General features: G+C 37.7%; 1 protein-coding gene across 1 annotated transcript in view; it reads left to right on the top strand.

The window, feature by feature from the left end:
• The first annotated feature begins 7,700 nt into the window (after positions 1-7,700).
• Positions 7,701-17,886, top strand: part of LOC149148787 (AT-rich interactive domain-containing protein 2-like) — a 68,107-nt gene continuing 57,921 nt past the window's right edge. Inside the window, exons 1-2 of the mRNA XM_089445249.1 lie at positions 7,701-8,376; positions 8,633-9,757. Of these exons, the coding sequence (XP_089301375.1) occupies positions 8,861-9,757 (897 nt within the window). The 5' untranslated portion in view covers positions 7,701-8,376; positions 8,633-8,860. The remainder of the gene's footprint in view (positions 8,377-8,632; positions 9,758-17,886) is intronic.

Genomic DNA, 17,886 nt, shown 5'->3' on the forward strand with positions numbered 1-17,886 from the left:
CACCTTCTTGCTCCTTTGTACCTAAAGCTTCCTTTTACTTGGCAACAGACAATTAATCGTGAGATGGCCATAACAATGAAATCTTCCATACTCAAATGAAATCATTTATAATGGATGGATAGATAGACAATCTTAGATCCCCTTACAATTGTACTAGAATATGTCAAACACTTTATCAATTTTATTCCTACTAGGATTCAATCCATCCCCATATACCCAAAACCATAATAGGATTTATCCTCCTCCGAAAATATTCCTAAAGCATTCCCAATTTTAGTGAAAACACAATCAAACCAAAGAACCAAGGAGAGCACTAGAAGTTTAGCCCAGATCGAGAAATGCTCCATACATGTTGATCTAACATCAAAATCCAAGTTTTTTTGTAGAAACAAAGGTTATGTCTCCCATTTCCATCACTTTCATATAATTTTATCATACTCAACTACAGACCTAGATATCCATAACATCCACCATTTTACCAAAATTAGGCTTCAAGAAGTATAACCTACCTCCACTTTGAAGTTTTCCTTTATCTAAGCCTTTAAAGTATTACCTCCCATTCATTTTCTTAGGAAGAAACCCAGTAATTTTGAGTTCTCTAAATCCATAATCTCACAAATTTTTATGCTTTCACTTAGTTGAAGGTTTACTAGTTCCTACCTCCTCTTCATGCACTTGCAATGCTTCCTTGATTTATTGGCCCATCTAGTTCCCAAAACATCCAAATTTTAAAACCCTAAATCATTGATTAAGAGAATGATATCTTACTCTAGTATAACTTCAATGAAACCCACCTAGTGACATTTCTATCCTCAATTTGAAAAGAGAAACCATATGATCCTACTAACATATTTGATGGGGTTTTGACGAGGGAATTTACTATCAAACATATTGTCCCATGTGCCAATGGTATTTTCCTATTTGGTCATGTGTAGAGAAAGTGAGTTCTAAAATCCACTAGATCTACTAAAGAGTACTTTACTATTGAAGTCCTTTCCTCATGATGACTCCCTATAGGTCGTATAATGTCCCATATTGGAGACCCTTCACATAAACTAACATCATAACATGTATGGGAATGAAATGTGTTATCACCAATTCATTGAGAATTTCCATGTTTCCCTCCTCCAATGGATATGCTTCTGTTTGAATTTTCTTGAAGGGGTAGACACATACTCATTAAGATTGATCATTTGAATGGACTATATTTCTTGGCCTTCTAGTAGATCTTATGAAAAATCTACCACTTGCTCCATTTTTTGTGAAGATCAACAAACACTTCTCACCTTCGCCTCAAAACTTGTCAAAACTCCTCCTCACTCCCCTCCAAATGCGAGCTTATGTATATATAGGCTACTTTTTTATTGATGTAACTACTCCACACATTGTTCTATACCTTCTTGTATTTCTAAGCATCTCACCTCTCTAACGCCAAGGTTACCTTTTAGGTATAACTACTTTTTGGATGGTGCGTAGGTATAATTAGTATTTGCCATTTGTTTGTCTTATCCATGTAAATGATTCTTCAACAACCTATGTGTGCCTTTTACATGGTTATAGGCTTTGCATCTATAGGGTCACTATTCACATTAACACACATGAAATGAAATGATTCACAATAACACATGGGAAATGAAATGATTCATTTCTTAAACCATCGAAGCGAATAAACAATCTTAATTTATAAGCTCATAATATATTGTCTAAGTTATTTATGATTCATTACTGATTTAATTGATATTTCCCATTTACACTCATCCATGCCTCACCACCAAGCTAGTGAAGAGTTGGCAGTTGAGAGTTGCATTAAAAGAGTTTATGAATTTTAGGAATTGTGGGTGCATCACAACCTTGGTCATGCATGTGCCTCAAATATTTATGTTTTAATTCATTATTGTTTATTTCTATTGTATTTGTTATTATAATGTTACATGTAGTGGTAATATCATGGATGTTATGCCCACGAAGATGCCTTCAATGCTGACTTTGGCCTTTGGTCCCTCTTTTGCGTAAATAAGGGTCTTCTCTAAGCTATATCATTATGTTACAATCAAGTCAAGGAGATGTCACCCATTTCAATATCATCCTCGGGATGCACTCTTTAATCTTTTAGGAATCATAGGTCATGTACTTTAACTTGAGCATGTAGATGTCATCGACCCTTTGTACTTTATCTATTTATTGTTGTTTTTATTTTATTGTGCGTGGTGATAATTGACATTTCAATTTTAAGGACACTACAAGTGGTATTAGAGTAGTGTTTTTGGCATAGGAGGGTTGCAACTTCTAACACAACATCAAATTTTTTATTACAAGGTTTGTAGATTTAAAAAGACCTTGAAAAAAAAAAACATTTAAATCAATGGTCATGTGAGTAGGAAATCAAAATTTGGAAAAACTATTAATTTAGCATATTTTTGTTGTAACTACTAATAAAAATTTGGGCTTTTAGCATATTTTTGCTACAACTACTAATTTTTTTTTTGGCTTTTAGCCGTGCCTCATAAGAACTTATCAATTTTAATTTACCAAATTGAAATAATTATTGTCAACTTTAATTGTAATTTCAAAATTTATATAGTGATTTTAAAAATAAAATATTGCAAAATTAGAATGAATTAAAAAAATTAAGTAGCTAAAAAAAATCAAACCAAGGGTCTTGTGGCTACAAAATGAAAGTTTGAAAAAAAACTATTGTTTTTAATATATTTTTGCTATAATTGTTGCAACAATTTTGGGCTTTTATCAGTGTCTTATGAGAATCTGATGTTTTGATTTACCAATTAGAAAATATGTATTTACAACTTTGAATTGATATACTATAGAATTGATTTGGGTTGATAGTAAATAAATGAGGTTCCTTTAAAAATAGGTTAGAGCATCTTTTTCAAGGCAACAAAGGTATTTGTGTTGCATATCTCATCAATTTTGATAAAATGCCTATATTGTATTCGATCTAACTCCATTTGAAATATGATTTATTTGGCTACATATGTGACATGTTTTGGTATATTTTAAAGAATATTGATGAAACTACAAGCTCTGAAAGTTGCTCTTCATTTTTTACCTCAAAACCCTAACAAAAAGGTCAAAATTAATGCGATATTTAAAAGAGTAAGAAAATCAAATGTTGTTCGAAGGAGAGTTTTAGTTATAATCACATATATGTTAGGTTTAGAGTTGCAATAGAAAAATACCTTTATTTATTTAATGCAAATTTTGTTCTCCTCTATGTGTCAAATCCTTACTTGAAAAAAATGTTGACAAAAATTAACAAGGTATATTCAAATAAGATTAGCATGGAAGTGTTGGGAGAAATGAGATACTTATGTGATGTATTTGTTATTGCATCCAATATTATAGAAACTTACAAAACAAACAAATGCATGGTTAGAGTTAGAAAAAGGCTTGTAAATGATGATAAGATATATCCCAAAGATTCAAAAATAACTACTTTCGAGTTAAGTTTGTTTTTGTTTTTTTAGAGGAATCTCACGTTCATTATGATGAATCTCCATGTGAAGAGGATTTTCAAGAGACAAAAATGTCTCTTGTTTCTCTTCTATGAGTTGCTTCTTCCATATGATGAATCCATTGATGTGTAGAATGATGAATATCTTTGTAAATACCATTTGCAAGAGGCAAAGACCTTCTCTTAGACTTCCTTCATAGAAGCTCTTTCTCTCCATGATGAATTTTATTTTAAACATAATGTAGTGGTGAAAAAGGAAGTGAAAATCATAGAGGAAAGTCATGAGAAAGAAGTGACAGAGAATTTTCAATTTGGATTTTTCTTCAATACAAATGTTCTTTCAAGCCCCATAACCAATTTTTTGCCTCTAGATGCCATTTTCATTAAGACAATTCCTTATGTCTTGGTTGAACCATACTTGGATCTTTATGACTATACTAAGATTTTTTATCATGTCAGTGCAATGAATGAGTTCACATGGTTTATTAGAGAAGGTTATTCTCAAAGCTCCTAATCATTCGATTCGGTGCAGATGCCTATATTTAAATAAAGGCCAAAGAAACATAAGAAAAATAAGTCACATAGTTAAGCTTGTCCATTGTCCTCAATCTTTTGGGATAAAGATTCCCAAGGAAGAGCTCATGTTGTGTCTCCAAATACAACATTTTTGTTTTGTACATAATCTCATAATTTTGGTCCTCTAAGCCTCTAAATCAATGAGAATGTTTTTAGCTTCTTAAGAGGAGAAACCCCGACCCTGCTCATCCATCAGTTCAACCAGCTTATCCTCAATAATGCACAGTGTCTGATCATCCTGGGTGCATTTGGTTTTTTCCCATTGAATAGATAGGCTCTTAAGTTCAATAAGGTTGCGACAAAAACCTTCTGCCATAGTCCGCCCTTGAGTAGGTGGGTGATATCGCCAGAAACCAGTGACCAATTTGTGATAATCGAGATCCATTAGCCAAGTTGAGTTGAATTTAAATGGTGCTCTAGGTTTTTGAAAGGGCCTTGCCAACTCAAGGTAGATAGGGTAATGGTCATAGATACCACCAAATCCTACCCATTGTCGGTAGTTTGACAGGGTGCCTAACAAGTGTTCCTTAATAAGGAAACGATCTAATCACCGGGCTAGAGCTATTTCTCCTATTCTTCTATTATGCCAGGTCGGTTGCTTCTTATTCATGGGGATATCAATCAAATGGTGTTGCTCCATAAGTTGCTCCATAAAATCCAATAGGGGGTCCAGCTATGCATTATGTCCCCAGGATTCCGCATGACCAATTATGAAGTTAAGATCCCCTCCCATAATTAGATTGTTGGAATTTGTCTGGGAAAGATGCATTAAGCGATTCCAAAAATCAACCCTGTTGAGATAGGGTGCATATACATTGATGATTCAGAAATCCCTACCCATCTCCGAGGAGTAAATATCCATGCCTATAAATCCAGGACCCCCCCAATGTTGAGATGAGGTTGATAGTGCGGGTATTGATACCAAGTGCAATTCCCCTAAATTAGCCATTGACATCAAGTGCATGAAAACACCATCCTGGCTTCATAGAGAGCAGAACCGGGATGACCTGCTCAACCTTCCCTAAGGTTTCTTGTAAAAAAATGATGTCAATTGGCTCTGAATCCAGAAGTCTTTTGAGGGCTAATTTTTAGTGGGGCTAGCCAACCCTCTACAATTGAAGGACATCCACTTCATGGATGAGACTGAGAGAGGGTGTTCGTTGCTCTAAGAACCCTGTCAAGAGTGGATTGTCTGCCCTGGGCCACATTTGCCCCAACTTGGATGATAGATTTCGAGATAAATGATTGACGTCCCCGAGGGATCTTGGTGGATTTAGGAGGGGAGATAAGGCCAATCCCAGATGGCTCAGGTGGGAGAGGCACCCGAGAGTAGAGGTTGTAGGGACGAGATTGTCGAGATGAAGTGGAGGGTTTCAGAGAAGAGGTTGTGACGGATAGACCAGGTATAGAAGGTGGGGTGGTTGAAAATGTAGAATTAGGAAGATCCAAGGGACAAGTGAGAGGAGTGGTAGACATGCAAGCAATGGATGCAAATGCAACATGTAATTGTTGTGTAGAACAAGATAAAGAAACAGAGGAGCAAAGAGGAGGAATAATACCCGAAGAGAGAGTGGTCACAGTTGCAGCTTGAGATCTCATCATGGGCAGAGAAGGAGATCGGGGAGAGACAGATGAAGTCAGTTGAGCAGTGCCACCATCCATTGCCTGCGGTCGGGTGGAGCGAGGAGTCTGACCAGCCATTGGTAATGCCTCAGGTCTTGGAACATCTGTGCCTTTGGAAGAGGGCGATGTCGAAGTTACCAAAGGGCATTCTTTGAAGAGATGTCCAACCTTATGACACCTAAAAGGCACCCCTTCGTAATCAAGTATTTGTATACGGGTGAAATGTCTCCAGTAAAGTGTAATCTGCTCTTCTAGACCTTCCTTGGTATCCAGGTGAACCAGGATGCGAGCCAAAGATTTATTGCCCGAAGTGGTATAAGACTTATCATAGTCCAAGAAAGTGTCCAAGGCATTACCAATGCGAGTAAAAATATCTTCCGACCTGAAGTGCAATGGAAGCCAGGTAGGCAAACCCAGATCGGTCCAACGCCTAATTGTTCTTGCTGAGGATTGAAAAGAGGGCTCAATCTCTTGAGTAGAACAAGAGCCAATTCGATGTGCCAATATCGGGACAAAATCCAAGTGATGTATTCTTCTGTGTGAAAACTGAGAACGAATCATCCCCGCACCAAAGTCGTAATAGTCGGTAGTTCCTTACGAAAATTTCCCCAATTCTCCATTACCCAGAGACGAAGGCGTACAACAGAATAAGTTCTACCCCTAACACGACCCACCAAAACCCTATTCGTTGTGTCCACCACCTCACCCATATTAACACCTTCACCAAAACAGAGGGAGAGGTCCTTACGAGATGCCTTGATGCACTTGTTCTTCTTAGCCTTGCCAGATCAGGGTGCTGTCGGATGGTCCTGAAGGGGATCTCGTGAACCTTGGTTATCTACCTGTGAGTTGGGGTTACAAGTCCGCGATTGACGACCGAAATGTCAAAACAGTCAGAAAAGATAGATGACCACCCAAGACCAGTGGGAGGATTAAGGAGGGTGGGTGAGATCAAAGTATGGGTGGGTAAATCAACAACAGGTACAAACCCTACTGATGAGGGAGGGACGAACGAGGTAGGATGAAGGGTAGAATCATGTGATGGTAAATCGAATGATGGGGAAAGGGTTATGTAGGAGACAAGGAGATTGAGAGTGGCAGGTGAAAGAGGTGGGCAATTGAGACCCGGTGAGGCAATGGAGAGAGTAGAGAACGATTGGTAGGGCACAGAAGTGTCGAGATCCACAAGGACAAACAACGATCCCGTCCACGGCAGTGGATGTGCACATGGTGGTCCTGAAACTGACACTTCCGGCGATGCATTAGGGTGTGACCAAATAGGCTCGTAGGGATTCAGATCAACCGAATAATCGACAACATCAATCTCCATTCCGACAAGCAACAAACAGTAAAGAGACCAGAGGTAACGAACCGTAGATAGGATTGACAACGATCCACAAACTGTCACAGTGCTAGTGCCACGTTGCAGGTAGAGGGTGGATGCTTCAACAGTGACTGCAGTGGAGATGGTCGTGCGATACCATAACCTAAGCCCTGCGGGACTCCATCCTTTGATCAGTCTTACCACTCATGATGGATGTTGTCAAATTTACTTAAATTATAGATATTTAATTCACTTATTTTAATTATAGATAATGATCGAGACTACTCAATTTATTATTCCCAAAGTCATTGTAAAGCATCAAACTTAAAGAAATGAAATGGATTCAACAAAGTTATTAATATTCATACGTGGGTTTTTTGAAAAACATATTAACTTTGCTCATTCCAAGTAAACTAACCTCTTAACCCTAATTAAACGAGAATTATCTTTCCTCACCTCATATCATGTGTATTTCTAGTGAAGGCAAGAAGCTAGTTTAGGGCGTTACACTGAAAGAACTTTGATGTCATTACATGCTTTAGACCAAATAATCTCATTTCTGCCCATTGTTTTCTCCAAATCTCAATACCTTCCGTAAGTCTACCCAACGTTTTCACCAAACCCTAACCCTAGTACCAAGCGAACTTTGATCGAGGGCTTCTCCAACTTTAACCCTAATACCGTCCTTAACCCCATGGAACTTTTCCTCCACGGTATAAGATTCTTGTGAGGGTTTTCTTGCCTCCCACGGAGCGAATGGTTTTCCTTCAAAACAATACATTAGGGTAACAGGTCGCTAACCATATCACAATTGTCGGACCACAGGGCCACCATCCGGGAGCAGCTATCGTGAAGACCCAAAATACTATACGGTTCTTTGACAGATCCTTTACCCATACCCTTCATCGGGAGGGGTAAATAAAAAAGGCCTTGTGAATTGCTCCAAAATAGCTCAAAATTCGCATTACTTAACCTGAAAAATAAAGATTCCTCACAGTTTCCAGGCGATTCCCCATCGAAACGGGCGCCGGTTGAGCTTCGGACGGCCCCTCATTTTGCGTTTCCCGCTTAGATTTCATACGTCTTCTAGTCTCATTTTTTACGCTTCATTGCTTGGTCTGGGGCCTTGGCCCTTCACTACCCCGAAACCCCAATCAGATTTTGACCGATAAATACAGCAGAGGTGGCGTTTCGGTGGTCCTGACTCTGCGCCTTAATGGTGGAAATCGGCACCATAAGTGTCCGGGACAGTCACGGGTTCGAATGCGCTTAAGAAACCTAGAAATTCGATGTAGATCAACGAAGAACTGTCAAAGACGGCGAAAAAGACCCGGGCGCGATGAATTCTGCCCGAGAACTGAGTTTTGTGCCCAAAAAAAAGGTAAGAAGCTTGTGGACATTTGAATTTATATGTTCTTGTGCTGTTTGGAATAAAGGTACAGAACCCTAAATTTTTTAATGCCCTAAACTTTATTGAAGAATCACTTGATATTGTTTTTGAGCATGCCTAGTGTCTGAGAGATTTGTTATCGAGGACATGACCATCTTATAGTTCATTACACGTCCTCTTAATTTTTAGGGCGCACACGATGGTTTATACATATAGTTATTGATTGTATGTATCGGAAAACTTGCAGGACACTTGAGGATTTTCCACCTAACAAGTGGTAAATACTGGATTCCTATTCTTCAGCTGCTGTTTGTTTGAAGAGAGAACGGAATCTAATTCGACTTTGAGAATTTTCCTGTTGTCGCCACCCCAGTTATAGAAAAACTATAATTACTTGATTATTATCTTTTTAAAGAGGCCTTGTTTGGTCTTTTGTTGTGTACTTATATTTACGAGTACAAGGGCCGAGGTGGACATGCCCCAGAGTTTACGCCCTAGCTTGAAGCCGATTGGTGTTCTTCAAACAATTACATCTGTGCTTGTTCCAATGGCCGATCGGCCTTCAAGTACAGATGACGATTTCAAGTCAAGTTATAATGATCCTTTGGCATTAGCTGCACTATCTGGTCCCGACTTACAATCATGCCCAGACCTTACCTATGCCAATGAGCAAAGAGAGTCATTCAATAAACTGTTAACAACATGCTTGAAAGAATTTCCCCATACACGAACCAGGCCCCTACCAGTCATTATTTCTGATGGAAAAGTCGTTGATCTTTATGAGCTTTCAAACATTGTTAGAAAGCAAGGTGGTTTTGATTTGGTTTCTGCAAATAAAATGTGGGCGTCAATTGCAGGGGATTTAGGATTTGGCACAGAATGTGCCCCTGCTCTAAAGTTGGTTTACGTGAAATATCTAAAATTGTTGGATAAATGGGTGGAGGGAGCTGGAACTCCAAAATGTAATGGGTTAAGTTTAGATCGCCAAGGTAAGAAAAGGAATGGTGAGAAGCTCTCCTTTCCAGACGAGGATTTTGTAATTCAGCATGTTAATTCATTTCATGGCACGGGGCTTCGACAGTCTCCTATTGTAATCTCCGACAACAGTGAGCAAACTCTCTATTTACCAGATGCAAATAAACAAACTAGTGGTGGTGTGCATGAGACTCCCAATGTTTCGCTTTCGGGCATGTTGGAATGGATAAACTGGGTTGCGAGGAACCCCTGTGGTTCTATGAAAGGACAAGGTGCTAAGATCTCTAGGCGGAGGGAGCAGTGGTTCCAGGAATGTTTGAATCGGGCAAAACGGGCTCGTGAAGTTTTATATCTGCGAAGACAAGAGTACCAATTTGGAGACATGGTACATGCACAGGTAACTATATAAAATATTAGTTTATAAAGTATCATTCAAAGTTTTGGGAATGTGTTTCGAGTCTAAAATGTTTGCTAAACTTTTTTTATATATAATGTTCAGCCTGGTTTCTGCCTCACAGTATTTTATGTGGTTAATTACATAAAATACATATGAGAGTCTTCAATACTGTCAGATTCCTTAGATTTCTGATTCTAGGTTTAAATTATAAAATGACAGTCAAATGCTTAGAAATGAATTGTTAGTCTCCAACTCTGTCAAGATGTTTTGTGTAGAGTTTAGTGGCCACTTGGTGTCTGTTGACTAGCTTATGGGCCATACCAAATGAAATATTTTTGTGTGCATGTCTTGTTAATTTCCTTTTGGCAAATTAAGGGATTTAGATGTGAATATGCTCAATATGTCTGTCTTCCCCATCAAGCACCAGGTAACTTCGGTTACAAAATGTTGGATGTTTAAAACATATCCGTGTAACCTTTAACAATTTGAAACATTGAAAGGGATCATCTTTCTCACAAGCTGCCATCTCTTATGGAATATTTTCTTTTGATGTGAAGATACCTGTTTCTCCAAATTTTGCTAATGCATCGTGGAAATTTCTAAAATTATTAGCTTCATGAACTTCATTTGAATTACTTGAGGTTCCTTGGAGCTACTTCAAAGAACCTCCAGCATTTTGGCTGAAGCTGCATTACAAACTATAGTGGCAGCATACTTCACTTCTGTCCAACCAAGCTCAAGAAAATAGTCATCGAAAAAGGATAGTAGATTCACAGTCCTCTCCTTCATCTACCAGATCACGAGGAGAGCTCAAAGAAATAGACACCAAAAATATTTATTCGAAGGGGATAAGATATGATATGATAATTTTAGTAATGTCCAACAAATGACCACAAAAAATTGTAGTCATGATTTGTTCCTTGAGGGGCTCTTAGACAAGGAGGCTTGAAGCAATTACAAGAATATACTCATTATGAGCTCAACATGTCAGATGCAGGAATTCAACCTGGTTGGAGAGGATAACAACATTTTCCCCAACCCTTCATCTACCAGATCACTCAAAGAAATTATTTATTCGAAGGGGATAAGATATGATATGATAATTTTAGTAATGTCCAACAAATGACCACAAAAAATTGTAGTCATTATTTGTTCCTTGAGGGGCTCTTAGACAAGGAGGCTTGAAGCAATTACAAGCATATACTCATTATGAGCTCAACATGTCAGATGCAGGAATTCAACCTGGTTGGAGAGGATAACAACATTTTCCCCAACCAACCTAGTTACATTCACAATGCCTAGGGCACAATCTGCTTCACCAACTAGACCTTGTTATACTTTTATTTGCCACCATAGGCCTTACAAGGAAGCTCTTAGATGTTATAAGGCTGAAATTACATATTTGAGTAATTTCTTATAAATATTTCACAATGAGTAATTATTTTGTTACAATTTCATAATTATGAAATAATAATTATTTAATAGTTGAGAGAAACTCATAATTGAAAAGAAAGTTTACAATGAGTTGGTAAAAACTCATAATCGAGCATGGAACACAAAAATATCATAATAGAGGAAAAAAAATCACCAAGAAAACACTTGTAAACAATGAGAACACAAGTCTGATTTTTAGATCTGTAACATACAAATTTGTTCAACAAAGGAACGCTTCATATTATAACACAAGCTATTATACCAATACCCCAACTCATCCCAAGTTGGGATAACAAGTTTGTTTAGCTTGTCCAAGCAAGGACACTGCAATTGCTTCCAAACCTTAGCTAGGGCATCCACCATCAACAAAAAATTGTTAATTTTAGGTATGTTTTCTGCTTAGAGCAATTTATTTCAATTTTCTCGGTTAGCACAATATATTTTCCAGATTAGCAATCACATTAGCATTATTGTAAACTTAGATAGAACATAAACATAAATCGCAGAAGACAAGCCAAGACAAGCCAAGACAAGCCAAGACAAGAGGACACAAGATGTGGCGCTAGCCAGGGACAAACCCCAATGTTGGAAAACCCTTGATCAATACTTCTTTTATGTTCTTCAAAGTTCAACAGAGAAAGAGAGAGAGAGATAGTACATTTGCAATAGAAGTCAGCACTTTGACTTTTGATATCTGCATGAGATCAGTTGAAGACATATAGTTTCAACTGATTCTCCAAGGTGATTGCTTCACCTATCATAGTATGTTGCATTCATCATACCATTCATTATCATTGTGCTGCACTCATCATCACTGAGTTGTTCTCATCACTGTGCTGCTCCCAAGCTATTAGGTAATTGAGTCCTTCAAGGGCTGCAGACCATCTAGGAGAGCCCCTCCTAATCCATACTGCCACTTGCATGCTGCACTATTCCCATGGAACAGCCTTAGCTGCTTGCTATGGCTTGCAGCCTAGCAAAGCAGCTGGCTGTAGCAATCTATTCTTCCAACAGGTCTCATTCAACCTTCAAACAACAACCCCATAGCTTCTCTTCATTGGATACTTATGCTTAGCATATTATACCAAAACATGACCATGTTGTTACTTACAACAAGTGGCTAGATGACTGTGCAAGGCTTCTTTCAGGACAACAACCAACTGCTTTTCTCCTGAAAACAACCTACCTCGAACAGTCCTCCTCAACTGCGGATTGAGGCCTTTAATGACTGCGTCCTAGTGCATATTTAAATGCTGCTGTTTGGAGCCACCTTGAGCTGCCTATAGCACCCTCCTTAACTGCGGCTTAGATCCCTCCATGGACTGTGTATACATCTCTTCCTTGACTGCGTCTAGGGCACCAGCGTGTCCCTTCTTGCTACGTATATGCCCTCATGGATTGCGGCCTTAACCTTAAGTGTCACAACTAGGAGACTGCGTTTAGACATTAGCCAGATCTCTTTGTTTACTTCCTTACTGCGGTAGGATAGATCTTCCTTGATAGCGTTAGGATCTCTTCATGACAACAATAGGATCTATCCTTTATGACTGCGTTTCAATTAGAACAGCAGTTAGGGCATTCCTTATTTAGGACAACGTTTGGGCCTCCATGTTTGAGCGTATAAGGGCTCCTCCTTGACTGCATGTAAGGGCCTCTTGTACAACGGATAAGGGACTCCATAATAGTGGATAGATTAGGTCTGTTTAGTTCTCCTTTGTGCAGTGTATAGAAACCTTCTTTGTCTGCGGATGTAGGGTTTAAATAGGACTTGCGGTAAGGCTCCTTCTATGCCTCTTTTGTGACTGCAACTAGGGCTTATTCATAAGCTTGCAGCTTACTGCGGCTAGGGCATCATCTTTAGGCCAACGTATCTTCATTGTGTCTCTCCTTCACCAAAACCCAAAGACGTGGAGAGGAGGAGTCCACACATGAAGAGTATGTGTGTATTTCAAATGACTTCAAGTCCTCTATATTTATACTAAAACGTAGATGATGAATAGACATGTCTATTGGGCTTCTGAGCCTACATAGGATGCTGGCTGACTTGACAATATGTCTTATAATACAAATAAATTCATAACTCCATGAATACTTATCGGAATCGGATGATCTTTAGATCAATCCTACACCTCTCGATGAGAGGGATCCAAGAAAAATAGCAGCGCTGCCGTAAATAAGATGACCCATATGGAGTTTGGCCCTAGTTGCCAATTTTAACAAAAATCCTAACCAACTTGATCACAACTCAACAAGGCATCTTACCAAGCTCTACTAGTTGCAACAGAGGCTCCCTAACTAGCTAGCATAACACCAAGAAGTCCATCCTTGATCTCCCACTCGTGTCACACAAGGAGATTCTCTTGGTTGCTCCACACGTCTTTGTGCAAATTCTCCAACTTGCATCACACAAGCACCACTAGTATCAAGTGCTACAAGTCTTCTTTAGGTTTCATGTCACAAACTTTAGGTCTTGCTTACACCAAAACTTTAACCCTAGCGCTCCAATTCTTCACCCAGTCCTTTCAACTCTTGCCTCATACAAGCAAAAGGACTAAGATAAGTACACCAAGAAGATACAAATGATTTGCTGACTAAGTTGTATATTTATATAAGGACGCTTTCTTACCTTTATGTAAGATAGATGAGGGAGGCCACCAATAAAAAATGGACCATGTTCAGAAACAACCTAATCTAAGCCACTATAGGAGGTCCATGTGAGGAGAGATCCTCCCCATGTTGCTAGGTGGTTGTACTCCACTACCTAAGTGGTGCACTCTCCAAGCCAAGGCTCCATGTCTTAAAGGAGATCCTCCAACTTGTATCACACGTCTTCAAGGAGATTCTCCAACATTTGCATCGCACAAGTTGCACTGGTATCAAGTGCTTCAAGTCTTTTTTAGGTTTCATGCCACAAACTCTAGATCTTGCACACACCAAGACTTCAACCCTAATGATCCAAGTCTTCACTCAATCCTTTTAACTCTTGCCTCATACAAGCATAAAGACTAAGTAAAGTACATCAAGAAGATACAAATGATCTAGTGACTAAGTTGTATATTTATAAAGAGTTGTTCCCCCACCCTTTAGATATCATGCTCACAAGTAGCCTTATCTAAGGCACTAGAGTAGCTCCATGTGATGAGAATACTTCGTCATGGTGCACATCTGTCTCTAGGTGGTTGTACTCCACCTCCCAAGTGTGCACCCTCCAAGGTAAGGCTCCATGTGTCAAGTCAAGAGAGTACACTTGTTAAGTAAGGCTCCATGTGTCAAGTCAAGAGAGTACACTTGTTAAGTAAGGCTCCAAGGTCCAATGCTCCACGTGTGGATTGGATCCACAAGTCCCAAGTAGCAAGATTCCCTCAAGGAAACCAGTCTACCTCTTATGGTTGGCCATGTGGTCTCAATGGCTTAGTGCCTAATCCTCTTCCTCAGGGTACCTCCACATCCAATGCTAGAGACTTGTCCTCTTCAAAATGCGCACCATGTAGAACATGTCAATGCCACACAAGATAGCTAACTCCATAGGAATTGCATCTCCATGAGCAAGTATCTCAAGGAAAAACATTTACCTATGGTAATCTCTCCAAATGTCAATCAACCAAAACTATTTAAGATACATCAAGGCTCTAGGGTTTAACCATGCATCCCACATTACAAAAACTGTACCCTAGCATGGTGCAAACAATTTGAAGCAACCCAAAAGCTAATGACTATTGAAGCATGCATTTGTTTGGTAAAGGATGCAGTATAACTTTCGACCAGATTATTTTGACTAGATCATTATTATGGTAGGAAACTCCATTGCCCCCTTTCATACTTGGGGCATTTGAACTTGATATTAATGGTGTCACATCCTTCATTATCACTCTCGTTTTGGCCCTGGACAAAACAAACCAAAAAGAAAAGATCTCATTTTGTTTAAGTTGACTCCCATTTGTTGCTAATTATCTTTCTTTTGCCTCTCTACTTATAGACGGTAAAGTCGACTTTGAGAATGACTATTGTTATACTTGAATTTTTTCTCTAAGGTACCTGGCTAGATTTCCCAAAAGTGGGATAATGTTCCTCAAGTCAGAGAGATTATCAAATAAGAACATTCTTATTGGTGTAGCCACTTTGTTTTGACAATTCTTTTATAACAACTACATTTTGGAAGATCAAACTCCTTGTTTAAACTCAACTTATTTAATATTCTTTGAAACCAAATAAATTTATATTTAAAATTGCCATGTAGTTTGTAATATTTGTCATATTAATATAATGTGATATAATGGATTTTTGTGGGGTTTTAGTAGTTTTATGAAATCTGGAAATATGTTATAATGACAATATTACCTTCTTTCCATTGAATTTCAATATATGTTTTCTTGTGTTTTGGGGGAAAGTGAATTGTAGGGTTTCGTAGTTTTGTAATGAATTATAAGAAGGCATCATTGTCGCATTGTTAGAATTTTGAAAGTAAATTAAACAACAAAGGAATGCTTCTGTAATGCAAAGAAGAACTATCTTATTGACTCTCTTGCAATGCAAGAAAATGATATACTTTACTTGAGTCCATAACCTATTTTTTAAATGAAATATGGGAAGGCATTATTGCTGCATTGCTAGAATATTCCAAATAAATTCAATAGCAAAGGAATGCTTCCATAATAGAAAGAAGAAAATTTCTTCCTGGTTCTTGTAACGCAAGAAAATGATATGGGTTACTTGAGTCCACAACCTAACCTTAGTGGGGTCAACGAACTTACCAAAGTAGTGGGGCTATATTTCTTTTAAACCCCATAGCTGCTTTAGTAACTTATAAAAGTATGAAAAGGTAGGTTTAATATGTAATTTTAAAGTGAGATTTTCATTTCAATATTATCAATAATGGCAAGGATACATTTAATATTAGATGGTGCCATATGAAATGCCAATATTCACGTTGTTATTCTTTTTTATTAAGCTTACAATGAACATCTAACACAAGTGAAGTTGAAAAGTCAAGATAGATCCAATGCCTTGAGTGGATTTACAATAATCATACAACTTTTCCTTGTATTATAACTCCATTGGATAATTGATCTCGAAGAAGTGAGTGAAAGATTCTGTAAAATGTAAGTTAAGGTGTATTGTAAAAAAATAACTTATTCCTTATCTTATTCATTCACATAGTTGTACTGATGTTATTATGTCTACTAGAATAGTTCTTATAAATAAAGATATGTAATTTTTGTTGAAGATCTTTAAAAAATGATGAGGAAATCTAGTGTATAAGTTTCAATATATTATAAAAGGACATCATGTAGGTCTATCAATTTGAAGGTTTGTTAAAAATGCTTTTAGTATAGGTGTGATTTTGAGTAACTTCTTGTGAAGAGGAGTGCATCAATTGAACAAATTTTTAAATGATACTAGTGCCAACCACATCCTTGGTCTTTGTAGTTGGACTCTGGAGGCTTTAACATTTCCATTTTACATTTTAAGATATCCACACTTTCTTGTTGTAGGTGCATGTAATGATATTGCTTTCTTGTTTGTCTTTGTATAGATTTTGTGGTTAATCTGTAGTTTTTTGTTCCAAGGAAAATCCCATGGGAAAACTCTTTGAGACTTCCTCACATCTATGGTTGATACTCTATTAAAGCCCGCAAATATTGATTATAACACTTGCTGGGAAGGGACATCAAGTGGGGTATGCAACATAGCTAATTGGCTTGGGGAATCTATCCTAAGATTCCTTGCGTAAAGCTTAAAGCACCCAAACACTCATGCTAGTCCATCAGGTTTGATTTGTAGTTATCTTGGTGTGGATTTTATGTATTTCTATTGAACAAAGTTTTATTTTGAGGGTTTTCCTCTTCATGGCATCTTATTGCTTTTTTTTTTTTTCATTTGTCTTAGCGTCACCAAATTTAGTGGTCATTGTTATAAATGCAAAAATATTAGGAAAGCATAGGCATTTGTCACTTATTTCCAATGACATTCCCACATACGATGCATGCAACCTTGGGATCAAAAATCATATTCACACTCGTGAAATGTGTTTTTGCTTTGTTTTAAGGAAAACCTAATAGGGAAACCCTAAGGCACTTCTTGCATTTGTGGATGGCACCTAATGCAAAGCTGTTGATGTTGATTACCATATTTGCTTGGTAGAGACATCAAGTGGGGCATGCAACACATTTAAATCTTAAAACACTCAACCACATGAGTTGGCACATCATGTTTCATTTATAGTTATCTCATGGAGATTTGTTTTTTTGTTTTTGTTTTTTTTTTAATTAATGAAATAATTTATTTCATTAAATAAGAATTTATTTTGAGGCTTGTTCTCTTAATCACATCTTATTGCTTCATTTTCATTTGTCTTAGTGTCGCCACATTTAGTGGTTAATGTTGTAAATACAAAAAATTTAGGAATCTATAGATATTCATTGCATATTCCTAGTGTTATTCTCTCCCTCTCTCTTTTTTGGCAAGGGAAAAAGCTAGTAATTTTTATTTATGGAAAATAAAAGTTACATCCACATATGCTATTAGCATTCTAGTGGCTTAAACAACCTATAGGAGAATGCCTAAAATATTATCATTGCTTAGGAATAGTAGTTTCATACAAAAAACCAGCGAACCAAAACTTTCTTTCCATCTAGCTTTCATGATCTTAACAAGTTCTCATAAGGAATGACGAATATGTTTTCTTGTAGAGGTTG

The sequence above is a fragment of the Pinus tabuliformis genome, chromosome 9 (assembly GCF_031772625.1).
Source record: "Pinus tabuliformis cultivar Carrire ecotype Pingquan chromosome 9, CPIR1, whole genome shotgun sequence".
Classification (NCBI taxonomy): domain Eukaryota; kingdom Viridiplantae; phylum Streptophyta; class Pinopsida; order Pinales; family Pinaceae; genus Pinus; species Pinus tabuliformis.